Source organism: Toxotes jaculatrix, chromosome 1, assembly GCF_017976425.1.
Source record: "Toxotes jaculatrix isolate fToxJac2 chromosome 1, fToxJac2.pri, whole genome shotgun sequence".
In the NCBI taxonomy this organism is placed as follows: domain Eukaryota; kingdom Metazoa; phylum Chordata; class Actinopteri; family Toxotidae; genus Toxotes; species Toxotes jaculatrix.
In genome coordinates this window covers 25,344,424-25,359,693 of record NC_054394.1, presented here as the reverse complement: position 1 = coordinate 25,359,693, position 15,270 = coordinate 25,344,424, and the positions used below count along the sequence as shown (strand labels likewise).

The 15,270-nt window shown below is 41.3% G+C and overlaps 2 protein-coding genes across 4 annotated transcripts in view; one reads left to right on the top strand and one right to left on the bottom strand.

Moving 5' to 3' along the window:
* fbn1 (fibrillin 1) overlaps positions 1 to 11,705 on the top strand; it is a 56,468-nt gene extending 44,763 nt beyond the window's left edge. Inside the window, exons 51-66 of the mRNA XM_041046781.1 lie at positions 1,915 to 2,067; positions 2,215 to 2,277; positions 2,376 to 2,495; positions 2,654 to 2,773; positions 2,887 to 3,009; positions 3,513 to 3,644; positions 4,231 to 4,356; positions 4,945 to 5,151; positions 5,627 to 5,752; positions 6,039 to 6,161; positions 6,749 to 6,865; positions 8,216 to 8,344; positions 8,434 to 8,553; positions 9,282 to 9,513; positions 9,591 to 9,774; positions 10,067 to 11,705. Of these exons, the coding sequence (XP_040902715.1) occupies positions 1,915 to 2,067; positions 2,215 to 2,277; positions 2,376 to 2,495; positions 2,654 to 2,773; positions 2,887 to 3,009; positions 3,513 to 3,644; positions 4,231 to 4,356; positions 4,945 to 5,151; positions 5,627 to 5,752; positions 6,039 to 6,161; positions 6,749 to 6,865; positions 8,216 to 8,344; positions 8,434 to 8,553; positions 9,282 to 9,513; positions 9,591 to 9,774; positions 10,067 to 10,453 (2,462 nt within the window). The 3' untranslated portion in view covers positions 10,454 to 11,705. The remainder of the gene's footprint in view (positions 1 to 1,914; positions 2,068 to 2,214; positions 2,278 to 2,375; positions 2,496 to 2,653; positions 2,774 to 2,886; positions 3,010 to 3,512; positions 3,645 to 4,230; positions 4,357 to 4,944; positions 5,152 to 5,626; positions 5,753 to 6,038; positions 6,162 to 6,748; positions 6,866 to 8,215; positions 8,345 to 8,433; positions 8,554 to 9,281; positions 9,514 to 9,590; positions 9,775 to 10,066) is intronic.
* Positions 11,706 to 12,063: 358 nt separating this feature from the next.
* On the bottom strand, positions 12,064 to 14,594 carry dut (deoxyuridine triphosphatase). Of its 3 annotated transcripts, none has more exons than XM_041046902.1 (7): positions 14,426 to 14,594; positions 13,575 to 13,731; positions 13,282 to 13,373; positions 13,046 to 13,090; positions 12,863 to 12,937; positions 12,348 to 12,418; positions 12,064 to 12,195 (listed from the first exon to the last, which is right to left on the bottom strand). In XM_041046902.1, the coding sequence occupies exons 1-7, from the start codon at positions 14,538 to 14,540 to the stop codon at positions 12,139 to 12,141; spliced, it is 612 nt and encodes a 203-aa protein (XP_040902836.1). In that variant the 5' UTR covers positions 14,541 to 14,594; the 3' UTR covers positions 12,064 to 12,138. The 3 variants fall into 3 exon arrangements, with proteins under 3 accessions (XP_040902836.1, XP_040902995.1, XP_040902919.1); XM_041047061.1 differs by lacking the exon at positions 14,426 to 14,594 and adding an exon at positions 14,256 to 14,414; XM_041046985.1 differs by lacking the exon at positions 14,426 to 14,594 and having other exon boundaries at positions 13,575 to 14,239.
* Between the last annotated feature and the right edge of the window lie 676 nt (positions 14,595 to 15,270).

The following is a 15,270-nucleotide window of genomic DNA, read 5'->3' as shown; positions in this document are numbered from 1 at the left end:
TTAATAGAGTAAATAGTAGAGAAAAACAGGGAGGCATAGAGGGGGATAACATGCAACACCAGTCCCTGGCTGGAGTCATACTTGGCATTTTCCGATAATAGTACGTGGTATGTGTCTCAACCATTAGGTTGCCAAGATTCCCCCATTAATGATATGTTTTAAATTATAATGTCATGGTGGTTTTGCAACTTTCACCACCCTTACCACCATCACATTTGTGTCACCACTGTCAAATCTTTAGTTGGCCAAGCAATGATTTATTTAAAAGCTTATTTTTCTAATTATTATTATTATTATTATTTTTTGCCTGTATTATATTTTGCCATTGATTTAAAGAAATTATATAGCATTGACATTTTGGGTGACCATATTAAGTAATGAAAATATCTGAACATTTGTGTCATATGTTTCAGTCACAGACTAAAAAAATAAGAATGACATTTGCACGTGCCGAAGCACATGTGCATGCGCTCACACACACTTGCACAGCAGCTGCGTACAAAGCGCCATAAATCTCTTTTGCGGAAAGGCTGACAAATCAGTTTCATGGAAGAAAGTAACATGACACTTTTTGACTTTCTCCTCACAACACCAGGTGTTCTTGTATGTGATCCTTGCCTGTGAGCCAGGTGTGCTTGCATGTGTGTGTGATCTATGGTGGTCAGAGCGCTTATTTGTGTTAAGCTCAGTGAAGGCCAGTGCTAGCAGGAGAGCGCGACCATATGCTTCTCATTACAAGTAAGCGCCTGCCAAGTCCAGGAGGAACAAGAGCCCTCAGAAGCAGGGAGAAAGAGCCTGGCAAACACTGATCACTGACAAGAGATAATTAGCCAGCCTCTATCCGCACTAGAAATTCTTCACCAAAGAAATTTGAAAATTTAGTTTGAAAGAAAAATTCTTTAAAAAAAAAAAATCTGAGCCACATTGTTGTAGTTGTGGTGAATTTACAGAACCTGCAGGTAAAGCATAACACTGTACTCACCGCTGTCATTATCAAGGTTGTGGGCACAAGTCCTATTTAACTGCAGAAACATGACCATAACCATTCATCATTTAGACCTTTTAAATAGTTGATGGTAGTTGTTGGGTCAAGCTTAGACTTGTTTAAAACTTATCTAAACTTCTATGATGATGGTGAGTAAACATTACACTCGCCTATGGTAACATTGGCCAGAAGTGTGACAGTAAGACCCAGATGCAAAAAAAAAAAAAAATTTAAATTGTTCTATAGTTTTTCACTCCCTGTAATCTGGTATGCTTGAAGAAAATGTTTTTTTCATTACTTCACAAAGAATTGAATAAAGTGGTAACAACAGCTTAATATAATATAGATATTATATAATGATAACTAAACAGTAATACAGTGCAACAAAAACTTAAACATCTTAATCATGATATGCTCACTATGTCAGACTTTTATTAAGTTATTGAGATTTTATTTTCCATTAGGGTGGTAATTGAATTGATATTTAGTACATTTTTGCCTGTTCCAAGACAGAAATACTGGATTTAAGAAGATTATCGAAATATAATCCTACCCATGTTGACAACTTGCAATTTCACAGGGTGTTATGTGCCAGCAGAGTTTGAAAACTTGCTGCTCTGAACAAATCAGACAAACAAGATCCAGTTTTTTATCAACTGTGGTAATTAAGGTAACAGACTATTGGCTGCAGCTTCATATTTGAGGAACATGAGAGTGGTATCAGTTTTCTCATGTTCCTTTCAGCAACAAAATAATAAGCAAATTTCCCAAAATTCCTTTGTCAAGTAGAGGTGGTGGAATAATTAACATAAAACAGACATACGATGGGCATTGCTCTTTCCATCTGTTACTCTCCTTCTGGTTTCTTCCTGATATTCATTTGTCACTACTTTTGTCCTTTGTGTGTGTGTGTGTGTGTTAACCTTTAGATATCCGAGTGAACTACTGCTATACCAAGTTTGATAATGGGCGCTGCCTGGCTCCAAAACCTCAAAACATTTCCAAGGAAGCATGCTGTTGCACTGGAATGCCAGGTCAAGGCTGGGGAGACCCCTGTGAAATCTGCCCCAGCAAAGGAGAGGGTATGTACTCTTCCTATCATATGGGCTTACACATGTACAACACACACACACACATGCAGGGAAACACCCACATGGATGCAAGCTAATGCACAGAAGTATGTACATTATTTAATGGTATGCATGACCCTTCACATCTCACGGTTCCAGAGGGTTACCGTCTTCTCTGTCCCAATGAGGGATATCAGCACGGGCCAGGTGACGGACCAACAGGTATGTGTGTCATTAACTCCAAATCTTCACTGTTCTGCATCTCTGTTTCAGTTCTGGAATGTAATTCACTTGGTGTTGATGTTTTTTTTTTATTGTAGATATTGATGAATGCATCAATGACCCTTGCATTAATGGCCAGTGCATCAACACAGACGGCTCTTTTCGCTGTGAATGTCCCATGGGATACCGCCTGGACATTAGTGGAGTCAGATGTGAAGGCCAGTTCACTCATTTTTTTTCTGTCTCACTTCCTCCTTATCCTCACCTTCCTCCTCTGTTTGTCTCTGTCACACTCCCCCACTGATTCATTCACATGGTATATGTTAATCTAACCCTAACATGATTAATGGAGATTATGTCACTTTCTTCAATACAGACACTAATGAGTGTGATATTGGCAATCCTTGCGGCAACGGCACATGCGCTAATGTCATCGGCGGATTTGAGTGCTCATGTGACGATGGCTTCGAGCCTGGGCCGATGATGACCTGTGAAGGTATGTGACATTATGTATGATGTATGCAGTCTCACTTCCATCATGCAGTCTTTGTAGTACTGCAGTACTACTATAACTCGTTGCCTTCTGTAACTTGTTGCTTTGTGTTACAGACATCAATGAGTGTGCCCAGAATCCTCTGCTGTGTGCCTTCCGCTGTGTTAACGTTGTGGGCTCGTACGAGTGTAAATGTCCCACAGGCTACGTTCTGCGTGAGGACAGGAGGATGTGCAAAGGTGCTATAACTACATGACCCACTCATACACTCAGCTCTCTCAGTCATGGTCCATTTTATTGCAAAGTGCTAGTAGAAAATAAACTAAGTTCCTCAGAGACATGCTGGCCCCATCCACAAAGTTACATAACACACTATCTCTGTGAGATCCTCAAGGGTTCTCTGTCTCGGAGGAACTTAAAACACTTTCTGGAAACTGTAACCGGCCGAGTCACTATTTACACCTCCGCACTCTCAGATAGCCCGGGCGCCATAGCAACGGTTGTATTTGGAGGGAAGCGCTGAGACAGGAGGAACTTGTCAGTGTCTATAGCGTCACTGTTTACATTAGAGCTCCAAACAGACCACCAGCTCTCCCACTGCATGCCTGTTAGCACTACAGAGCCCAGTGTTGGATTGGGTGGTTAGATTAAACTCTGGAGTGTATGAGAGTCTGTGTTACATCACTGGTGTACCTGCTACACGTGCATCCCCTTACTCTTACTGTGCTGTGTTTTTTTCCAGACCAGAATGAGTGTGAAGATGGTATAGATGACTGTGCCAGCAGAGGCATGACCTGCAAGAACCTGATTGGCACATACATGTGCATCTGTTCCCCTGGATACACACGCCAGCCCAGCGGAGAGGGTTGCATGGGTAAGATTATCATAGTTTCATACTGTACGAAATCATGAACAATTATTCTAGTTTATGGCATCAAATCTTGGCTTTACTGTCTACAAAATAAATCTGTTTTGAAACTCATCCACTCAGCCATTAGAGACTTTGTGACTCTCACAAGAATACTGTATAAATCTGGTGAACACACTGAATCCTTCTCACTTTTTGCCCTGAAAATCAACTGCTAAGCTCTATATGAAGTACCATTGCACCATTTGGGTGCAATAAAAGACCATGATGAGAAAATGGGGAAATTAACAGTAATTATATGTATACTGATTGACAGGAAGGATATGACTAGTTTGAGTAGTGACCCTAGAGAAGTGGGAAACAAACAGATTTGTTAAATTGAACATAACTATAAAAAGAGAGAGAAGTGTACTGATATGTTTGCAAATGATTGCAATGAGAATGTGAAATTTGATGAAGCTCCTTAAGAAATATTGTTTGTTTGGAAACTTCCTGCTTTGACTTCTGCTTTAACTTCCCCTCATCAAGTCCTGTGTAACAAATATTTCCATTTTATCTTAAAAATGTTTGTGTGTGTGTGTGTGTGTGTCAGATCTGAATGAGTGTACAGCCAAACCAGGTATCTGTAAGAACGGGCGTTGTGAGAATACCGTAGGAAGCTACCGCTGCAGATGTGACCAAGGTTTCATCGCTAACCCCACACAGACTGAATGTATTGGTACGTACATTTTATTGATGTATATCTTAGTCTCACTGTATTTTCTTCACCATGCTCTAATGTCCCTTATTTGAGTTTAGTGTCACTATTTATAAAGATCTTTTGTGTCCTTACTGCCTCTTTTTAATTTGGCTTATCCAATTTTATTGAGAAGGGGCTTCTTGTATAAAGTCAGCCTGTGGGAAATGAGGCAAAAAAAGTAATTTTAATCTGAGTGGGAATTTAACCGTTCCATGACAGTCTCGTTAAAAGCCATGTGTCTGTTACTGTCAAGATAGAGGCAAGGAAATCCTTTCAAAGCCTTCCTCCCTAATCTAAATATATACTTCTGGATAAATGTGACGTGCTGAACCCGGTGAGAAAAACTCCAGGGAAAGGGCTTTTGTAAGCTCTGTGGTTCTATGGCTATCTTATTCCTTACAGACAGTAGTGATAGAGCAGTGTGGGTTATCTATTCACGTCTGGTTCTCTGAGGCCAGGTCCTGTCTGGGTGGTTTGGTCTGCTTTCCCGTGGTCCACATCTTTTTTTTTTTTTCGTCTGTCTGTCTCGTGCTCATGTTCCTTTTCTCTGTCTCTTCCACCCTCCAGATAACCGTGAAGGCTTCTGTTTCACTGAAGTTCTGACCACTCTCTGTCAGATGACTTCTAGTAATAGGAATATGGTGACCAAGTCAGAGTGTTGCTGTGATGGAGGCAGAGGCTGGGGCACCAATTGTGAGCTCTGCCCCCTGCCTGGGACCACCCAGTACAAGAAGATGTGTCCTCTGGGACCTGGGTACACCACTGATGGCAGAGGTATCTTACTGCTGAACAGACTTACGTTTAAATTAAATATCACTGAAAAACTGACAATCCACACAATCCACAATCCACAGAATGACCATACTGGTAGTTTTATGCAGAATATTGTTCTTGATGGGTCATCTCAACAAGTTTTGGGTCTCTGCAAGTTAATGTTTTATCTGTACTGAAATGATCGGAAACCATCCAGACAAACCGCTGCCTGAAAACTAGGACATCAGTTGTTATGCTTTGTAAAATTATCAGCAGTAGTATGTACACAGGAAACCACTTGTATGTTTTTTTTATATTACCAGTGGTGGGTGTTAAATTAACAGATTGTTGTTGTTGGCTGATAAATTCACTTGCAAAGCATTGGTTTGCTTTTATACTTGACACAACACTGATGCACAGCTAAAGGCATAGAACGGTATTTCCCTAAGGTCGAGTGGAAATTTATCTGGAGCAAACGTTTCTTGTTTCCGTCCAGATATTGATGAGTGTCGTGTCATGGGGAACTTGTGCAAGAATGGCCAGTGTATCAACAATTTGGGCTCCTATGTCTGCACCTGCAAACCCGGCTACACTACTGATATCACTGGCACACAGTGTGTGGGTAAGGCTTAATCTCACCTCCAGCACTTACATTTTATGGACTCTTTTCCTACCATGCCTTTTCCTACCATGCCTCCCATTCTCATTCCTGCTGTCTAGTAAAGAGTTGAAACTACGTGGGTGGACTGCCCACACAGTCCTCTGAAAAATGCAGCCCGAGTCTGTCTGTCTCATCATCTCTGCTTACGGAATTTCTGGCTACAGGATCAAACTCTATCTCTCTTTCTCTCTGTCTCTCAGTCTCTCACTTGTTCTGCCTCACCCTCACCCTGTCCCCCTCTCTCTAGATGTGGATGAGTGCATACAGGCACCAAAGCCTTGTAACTTCATCTGTAAGAACACAGAGGGAGGCTACCTCTGTTCCTGCCCCCGTGGATACATCCTACAGGAGGATGGAAAGAGCTGCAAAGGTGACACATACACACTGAAAAACACTTCTTCTAAATATTGTTCTACTCAGATCAGTTGAGTTCAGTGGCATGCTCTCCGAGCTTGACTTAGTTTCCAGGTTAGAGCTGCGGTAGTGCTGAGTGGACCGGGGCCCTTTGCCAATGTTCTGCTTACTGTCCCGAGACGCTCCGTTTGAAATGGTCTGTGCACGTGCACACGTTTGTTCATGAACGTGTACCGTACACACAGAGCCTATGACGCATCTGTCTGTGTCTGTGTTTATCAGGCTTGTTTGTAAGTCTAAACAAGTGTGCTCATGGTGTTCAGGTTTTAGAGCCTCTTTCATCTTTATTTACCATAGTTGTAGTTTCCCCCTCTGCAGTACCCCTCCATGTTTCCGGTGTCTGGTTCATTTGCAGTTCATTTGTAGGTCAGTGACTGTACAAGGACTGGAATTTGACTAGACAAGAGCAGTCCCCATACAGTAGTACATACAGTGGTCTGACACAGCTCCAACCACAGTATCTCAAATTCACTACCCTAACTACTAAGCAGTTTTTTTGTTTGTTAAATTTGTAATTTATGTTGTACATCTCCTCTTTTTCAGATCTGGATGAGTGTTCGACCAAACAGCATAACTGTCAGTTCTTATGTGTTAACACCATCGGTGGGTTCACCTGCAAATGTCCTCCTGGCTTCACTCAGCATCATACTGCCTGCATTGGTAAACACACACACGCAGATAATAGACATAATGCACACACAAATATTTTGTAATTAGAAATGCTTTTAATACTGTGATCTGCATATTCCCACAATTCGCACACAATTTGTTCTTCCAGTCCAGCTCATAAAAGACCCCTGAAGCACTCTCTTGTAGAACCTTTACTAACTCTCATTCAGAGTTAATGGACTCTGGCTGATATCACACTGATCTTATTAGGTTGGACTGGTTTGTAGTCATGGCAGCTTAGCAATGCTTTGTTATGGAACATTGCAGTGGATCGCCGTAACTACCACAAGCTTTTTTTTTTTCCAGACCATAAAGCAGCTCCCATGATCTCACATCAATTCAGAGGCAGGGAACCCTCAGTTTTGACTACAGGAATAGCCCCAGGCAAATGACATACAGTAGTTATGGATGTGTTTAGGAGTAAGGAGGTTTGAGAAACATGGGTGTGACATAAAATACTTATCATACCTCAGAAACTACTGCCCAGAAATATCTTTATTGAACTGAACACTTTTTCAGGCATATTGTAAATACTGTATGTAAGACCTCATTTCTTCTAATACATCTATTGTTTTGAGTTGATGTTGTACAGAAATATGTGTCCTTATCTAGTATAATAATGTTTTAGGTTTCTGTTTTTCAGTCACACTGATTGATAATGATTCTTCCTTTAAAACAATACTTGTTTGAAATCCATGGTTGGATTGCCAGGAAGTACTTAGGGGAAGTTGACGCTGTCTCTTTGGTTTTGAGCACCATGTCCCACATGTTGACCAAATGGAGATCACCAAATGGAGATCTAAGGCTGGGAACACGTCAGAAGACTTTTAAATCTCAGCCGACTGTGAAAAATCCACAATCACACATTTTAAAACTGACATTTAGAGATTACATCTTTCTCTGCTTTGATCTTAGTCACTAAAGAGCTTAAACGATGTGATCATGTTCAGATTTGCATAGATTCCAATCACAACAGTCAAACATGTTCGTGTTGTTTGACAAAGTAGTTTGAACTCAGGGCTCACTTACTGCCTTTTTCCAGGAAAAGCAAGCAAATGGATGTTGAGTTTAGATTTATTTTGTCATACTATTGTACTAGAATGAGCTTTTACACTCAAATGTTTAGGATTACCTCCTCTGGTCCGAGATTGAATCAGTAAGTGAGAGACACCTGCAGACTGCGAGATTATATGCACCAACAGCGTGCGGTGACCTGCCTACTTTTCTAGACCAATGTCAACATTTGAAAATGACTCAGCACATCCAATCGGCGTCATTATCAACCTTTATATCATATTTCCGGTTTTACCCTTATCTGAACTTTCCCTCCTCTCTGTGTAGACAACAATGAATGTGCAACAGACCCTAATCTGTGCGGCTCCAACGGTGTCTGCCAGAACACTCCAGGGAGCTTCAATTGCGAGTGCCAGCGAGGATTCTCGTTAGATTCCAGTGGACAAACCTGTGAAGGTCTGAAAACAACTGATACCAACCTCAGTATCACCTGATTAATTACAAGGAAATGGGCCTTTACCATTTTTTGTGTTTGTCCCTCACAGATATGGATGAATGTGATGGTAACCACAGGTGTCAGCATGGCTGTCAGAACTTAGTGGGTGGATACAGGTGCAGCTGTCCACAAGGCTACCTGCAGCACTACCAGTGGAACCAGTGTGTGGGTGAGTAATACCACTGTTCTTTTTACCAGCAAATATTAAAATTCTTTCCTTCTGGGGCATCCTGATGACTTGTTTGCCAAACTATGTACAGTCCAGCCTTGATGTTCTGGGCTAGAGTCCGACCTGGAACCTTTTTAAAATAACTTATCCATCCTTCACCTCTTTCCTGTCACTCTTAAAATATAAATATGTCCAAATTTTTTTCCCCTTTTCTCTGGAATTTAAACCCTTCCTTCACCGTGGTAAGGTCATGAGAAAAGGAAATGTTATGTAAAAATTTAATGTTCAATATCCTACTTAAAAACCTAATAAAAATTCACACTCGGTCTATGATATATGTACATTCAATTAATAAAAACAGACAAAAAATACAAACTATGAGGGTGATGAGAGACCCTGAGAGGCTTATGAAAATATTTAACTCTAAAAGGACGAAAGTGACCCATGGAAGTAGGGACAAAAACCACATGAAAAGAGGAGGATGATTCAACACCAAAATATATAAGTACATAAAATAATTACAAATAGCTCAGGCATAGACAAAGTAATTGTGGTATGGTGTGTGTGCACACCTCTGTATGCCCCAAAATAATAAGCTTTTGTAAGTTAAACCTCTATTTTTAGTTCGAATTTACAACAGTGATGGCAGACTTTCCCACTATTGTTTGTGTCCTTTAACTGGAATGACCTCTTGTTTGTTTACTTCCCGTCACCTTCCTTTGACCCAGATGAGAATGAGTGTTTGAACAGCCAGATCTGCGGGGGAGCGTCATGCCACAACACCCTGGGGAGCTTCCGCTGTCTTTGCCCCACTGGCTTCAACTACGAGCAGACTAGCGGAGGCTGCACAGATATCAACGAGTGCAGCACCACCCAGAACCCCTGCAAGTTTGGTTGTTCAAACACAGATGGGGGCTACCTCTGTGGATGTCCGCCTGGATACTTCCGTGCAGGACAAGGGTACGTAAATGACTGACTGTGTATGAAAGGCATCTGAAGATGTTGCTAGTCGACTGATGGCTTCGTCTTTATTTCAGGCACTGTGTCACAGGTCTGGGCTTTACTAGTGGCAGCCCTAGCGGTGGACAGGGAGGTGAGGTGGATGATAATTCTCTGTCTCCTGAGGCCTGCTATGAATGTAAGATCAATGGCTATCCTAAGAAGGGCCGCAAACGTCGCAGCACCAACACAACACATGGGGATCCTCTGGAAGACGTGCAGGTAATCTGTCTGCCTGTGCGCAGGGCTGTAGCTACTGCTGAGGACACTTCAGTGGTATTTTTAGAACTCGAGGGGACTTGAAATTCAACTATGAAAAACTTAATCAGGGTAGGTGAGAGTGGTAGGGGGGGGGGTCTATTGACAGAACTCAGGACTTCACTAAAATCCTGACACCAGCCCCGTTTGTAAGTACCTTTGTTACACCTTCTCCTTTTGTCTCTCTTCATCCTGTACTGTTGGTCACTTATCTTCTATGCACTAATTTCAATTTGACCACATTTTCTTTCTGTAGCTGACTGAGAAGGAGATAGTAAGTCTGGCCAGTGTGGACATTGAGGACACCCTGCAGTTCCACCTGAACATCAGTGACCTGAGTAACCGCGACCACATCCTTGAGTTTACCCCGGCCTTATCCACCCTCAGTGACCATGTGCGCTACAACATCGACTATGGCAACGAAGAAGGCTACTTCAAGATCAACCAGAGAGATGGTGTCAGCTACCTGCATCTCAGTAAGAAGAAGACCCTCCCCCCAGGGGCGTACTACCTTCAAATCAGCAGTATGCCCCTCTACAAGAAGAAGGAGCTGGCTGAGCTGGAGAACCGACATGATAAAGACTACCTCACAGGACAGCTGGGAGACATACTGAAGATGAGGGTGCAGATCATCCTCCATTAACCATCACAGGACTGAGACAGGCAGATGTTGCCGGCAGCTGCTAATCCAGTGTCAGGCTCACACTCCCCAAAAAGGCCAAACATCTCTGACTCTGGGTCAGTGGTTAGGGGCAACTTCTACTTGCTCCAGCAGGGAGAAGGGCTCGCCACCAAAGAGACAAGAAAGGGGTAGGGGGGGGGGGGGGTAATTTGATTGCCAAAGATGATTCTACATATCATGCATACAATTTCTGTGGAAAATACCAGCTGAATGAGGCAATATGAAAGATTTCAGTCAAATGAAGAACATATTGCCCTGACACACAACATCAACTATGTGTATAGCACTATTGAGAGTGTGAATGGTTTTTAATTGTAGGGTTTAATGTTCTATAATGATATGTGGAATCAGGTGCCAGTTTGAACGGCATGTGGACTGCAGAAAGCTCTAGAGGCTGAGTTTTTTAGAACTTGGCTTAGGTTGAAGAAAAGGGTGAGTCCCAATAGTCTGAAATAAATTCATTTCCTCCCCTCAGGTAAATGTCTGAACAAACCTGGATAAATGGAAGTTAATACATTTCTCCTTCCCCAGATGTTAATTTAATGGAGTGAAGATGAAAAAAAAATTATGAGAGTGTTTAGGAGAGGAAAGGAACCCACTATGGACTATTGAGATGTAGCCATGTCTGAGCTTGAATGACTCCTACTGCATATTTAAACTATGCTTTTCCATCTTTCCTACTGACTAGAAAAATTCATATTTACTGGTGCTAGCAACACAACCACATAGACTTCTGAATGCACTGTACTACTATACAAAACTCAGTAGTCAACAAGATACAATCCCATCGGCCATTCTGAAGATTTCATGTCTTTGCATCCGTAACAGCTAGCTTCATAGCCTGTCCGCTCTCCTCTATACTACATGTAAATTGTGTTTATACTGTAATAATCAATGCCACTTTTAATCTATGAAGCATTTGTAAACTAGAGGAAGCCCCTGGAATAGAGGGGTTTGTAATGGTGCTTATAATGACCAACTACTTCCTTTGTAAACTGTGTATACATACACACACCTGCACACACGACACACATTGATGTTGCCAAACCTGGGCCTTCATGATTATGCACTGAGGTCTTCGCGGCCACACATTCTCTCACAAGTACAATCAGTGCTGCATTGCCACGGACCAGCCTGACACCAGTCTGTGTTCTCTGTTCACATCAGTGAGGGTTTAGTTGTAAATTCACAATAAAAACATATTTTTGGTGTATATGTATTTACTGCTGTGCTTCCACCTTTATCCAGATTGAATTACTGGTGTAACAAGTTCATCAGGCAACTGGTAGCTTCATGTTAGGTATCCCTCTTCTTCAGTCATGTGTAACCCAAGTAAAGTGCAACACAATCTCAGTATGTTTTTGCAAGTGAGGCTTGCATTACTTTGATGGAATTGGTTATGGGGCCAAGCATAACACTGTTTGGTATGCAATTCTTGTCCTGCACTGCCCCCATGTGGAAATTTTGAAGTATTTTTTTGTGGAGGGTCAGATGAACTTCAGACAGGGCTCAAAACATTTGCTGACAACATATATGCAACACTCCCAGTAAAGCTACAAGACTCCCCAAAGTACAAAAAAAGAGAACTTTATTAGCACTTTATATTTTCAACACACACTTTCACAGTACAATTATATTTGGAGATTTCAGTTGCGTCCAGTTGATCCGAAGCCTCCAGCTCCACGTTCTGTCTCATCTAGTGTCTGAGAGGCAGGAAACCAAGGATTTTTTTGATTAGTGATAAAATACCAGAGATAAGAACTACTGCAGTATAGAGACACATGCACTGGAATGTTTTTGTCCGAGTATCTGAGACAGGAGAGGTGTATCTATGTATTGAGTTTCAGTTTCTTACCTCTTGCTCAACCAGATCTGGGTAGCAGATCCTCTCACACACCAGCTGAGCAACTCGGTCACCCTTTTTCACTGCAAGACAAAGAGGAAGAGAGGGACATGAAATCATTTGTAAATGAGACATCTGTACAAATAGTTTTTTTTTCCATAAAGCTCTACATGAATGTAGATACATTTTACTGTTGTTCCTTCTCACTAACTAGAGTTGAAATGAAACGTGGTGCACCAAGTGTGAAGTTCAAACGTTTATTTTCAGATTACTTTCAGCCACTTATGTTTTCTAAATGGAGAGAATAAGTTACACCTTGGGCAGTTTCAGTGTGTAGTTTTAGTATCAGAGATGCAATGACCTCATTTATTCTGCTATACAACTTTTTATTTTTAGTGACATTTGCCCTCAACATGGTATTCTGAGTCACCGCTGGTAAAGTGAATATCATTAAACTAGAGTTAAGATTTTCACTACAGTCTTACGTCATCATGGTGATGATATATTTCACTGATGCCACAACTCACCACAAAATTCCTCCTTGTTGAAGTTAAAGAGCACAACTCCCACATTTCCTCTGTAGTCTTCATCTACAACTCCAGCTGAGGAGAGCACAGAGATATTTGGAAACAATTTAAATTACTGACATGACAAATGTTAAAACTTTACATGCTCACAAGGATTCCCATTTTAAGTAGGTAAAGACTCACCACCAACGTCAATGAAGTGTTTCGCTGCCAGTCCAGATCTTGGTGCTGAGAAGTGGAAAGAGCAAGAAACAGTTAAGGGGCCTGTTGTTCTGAAACTGATGAAAGACTATTCACCAAACAGAAAATCCAAACTTGAATTCACAAGCATTGAGAAAAACAAAAACTTTCTGCAGACACTGGAGGGAAAACCTGTAATGCCAGAGCTGCAGGGTTGCATAGGCAAGTCAAACACTCACCCACTCTCCCATAGCAGCCATGAGGAACTGCTATCTGGATGTCTGTCTTTACAATGGCTTTATCCATAGGACCAATGGTGTAATCGTATGCACTGTGTACATTCAGAGAATTAAGGTTAGTTGGTTTATATGGTATTATATTCATGCGATATACTTAATCAAACACGCTTATATCGAGTCGTTATAACTTCCGTAAAAAGAAAATGTGGTCACAGTATTAACAGAGTACATAAGCTGTTCACATCAAGTCATTTGTGGAACTGAATATAACTTTAATTTTTAGTATAACCAACCTGTAGAGGTCATATCCTGCAGCTTTAGCTGAGCCTCTTGTAGGTGTCGTGGCATGCTCAGAAAGTTTAGCAAATCTGAGGACAGGTCTTTCGTCAGCAGGCTGTGTTTCTATCCTTGCCTTCTTTGATGGAGAGACTGCAGAAGCATCTGTAACTTCTAGGACGGGCATGTTGGCAGAGTTTTCAGAGTTAAAAACCGGTGCTACACTAAATAAATTCTACGGATCAAAGACTATTTGCTAACCAAGAGACAGAACTACAGCTGACAGGGCTTCTGCACCAGTTTCTTGGCGCCTCTACTATTTGAATGAAGGGATTTCCCGCCCAGGAGGTTGCGCCAAATTAGCTCCTCCTCAAAAGCACGTAGTCTTAAAGAGGCAGCTTATGTCTTATACAGTCTATGATTATACAACGCAAAAAAGGTAAGAGAGCCCCGATTGCTTACATTAACTATCACACAAATGTGTAAATTAAATGCATTGGAAGAAAAATGTTTTCATTCACAAATCGGCAAGAAAGTTAGTATGCTCTGTAACTGTGGCAACCGTTTCGTCACTATGTTGTTCTAAAACAAAGTCTCGCGAGAGTTACTGGTGTATACAACTAAACCCTTTGACTGAAAAATATATTAACAAAAATAGAAGAAAACATTTTAAGAATATTAACTCTCACGTTACTTACGCATTGCATTAGAGTATAACAGACGGAGTGATGGTGTCGGTACACCATAGGGAACACAACACACTAAAACCAAACCGGTCGGTGAAGGTTACAAAACGCTAGGCAAAGCTAACGTCAACAAACGCTTGACATGTCGCTAGCGGTGACTTTATCCCTAATTTGTTGCTTGCCTTTGTTTTGACTGCGCATCTGAATATGAAATTCCCTTCCTAAACGCGGAGCGGCATCAAAAAGCGATGAGCATTGTCGCTGAAGATCCCATAGCCTTCGCAACGGTGGTGACATAATTGGCCGCTAACGTCGTCCTTAAGCTAACAGCTAACAAACACTAGGTCCTCTCAGCTGATGTCTCTGCAGCTCTGCACATCCTCCAGCTGCCATGCAGCGTCGCACTTCAGCAGACTGCACGGACCCTATAGACTGCAGGCTGACTGCAGTGTTAAGCAAAAGCATATAGTTTTGTATGGTGAGTATGTGATCGGGAAAGTGCTGTTGCTCAGTTTTTGAGGTACTTGTTCTCCACTTGAATAGTACACTGCCTTTCAGAGGTAAATATTGTACTTTCAACTCCACTACTTTGATGTGAAAGATATAGTTAGTACTTTCCAGATTCAGATTAATATAGATTGGCCCCACTTTTACGGTCTGCACCGTTAAAGTGATCCGTACACATGAATGTATCAATAATTATTAACAAATAATACAGTAACCTGCATATTATTATAAAATGACCATAACGAGTTTACTTTACACTTTAAGTATATGTTGTCCAACACAAATGTACTTTTACATAAGTAAAACTTTGAATGCAGGACTTTTACTAGTAACAGAGTATTTTTACAATGTGGCATTTCTACTTTTACTTAAGTAAGAGATCTGAGTACTTCTTTCACGACTGGATACTTACTGGATACAGTACTACTTACTGGATACGACAGGATAGTGGATAGCTTTCAGCTGAGGTAATACTTGTTTTATTTGCTCATAAATTATATAATCTAGTCACAATATAGAC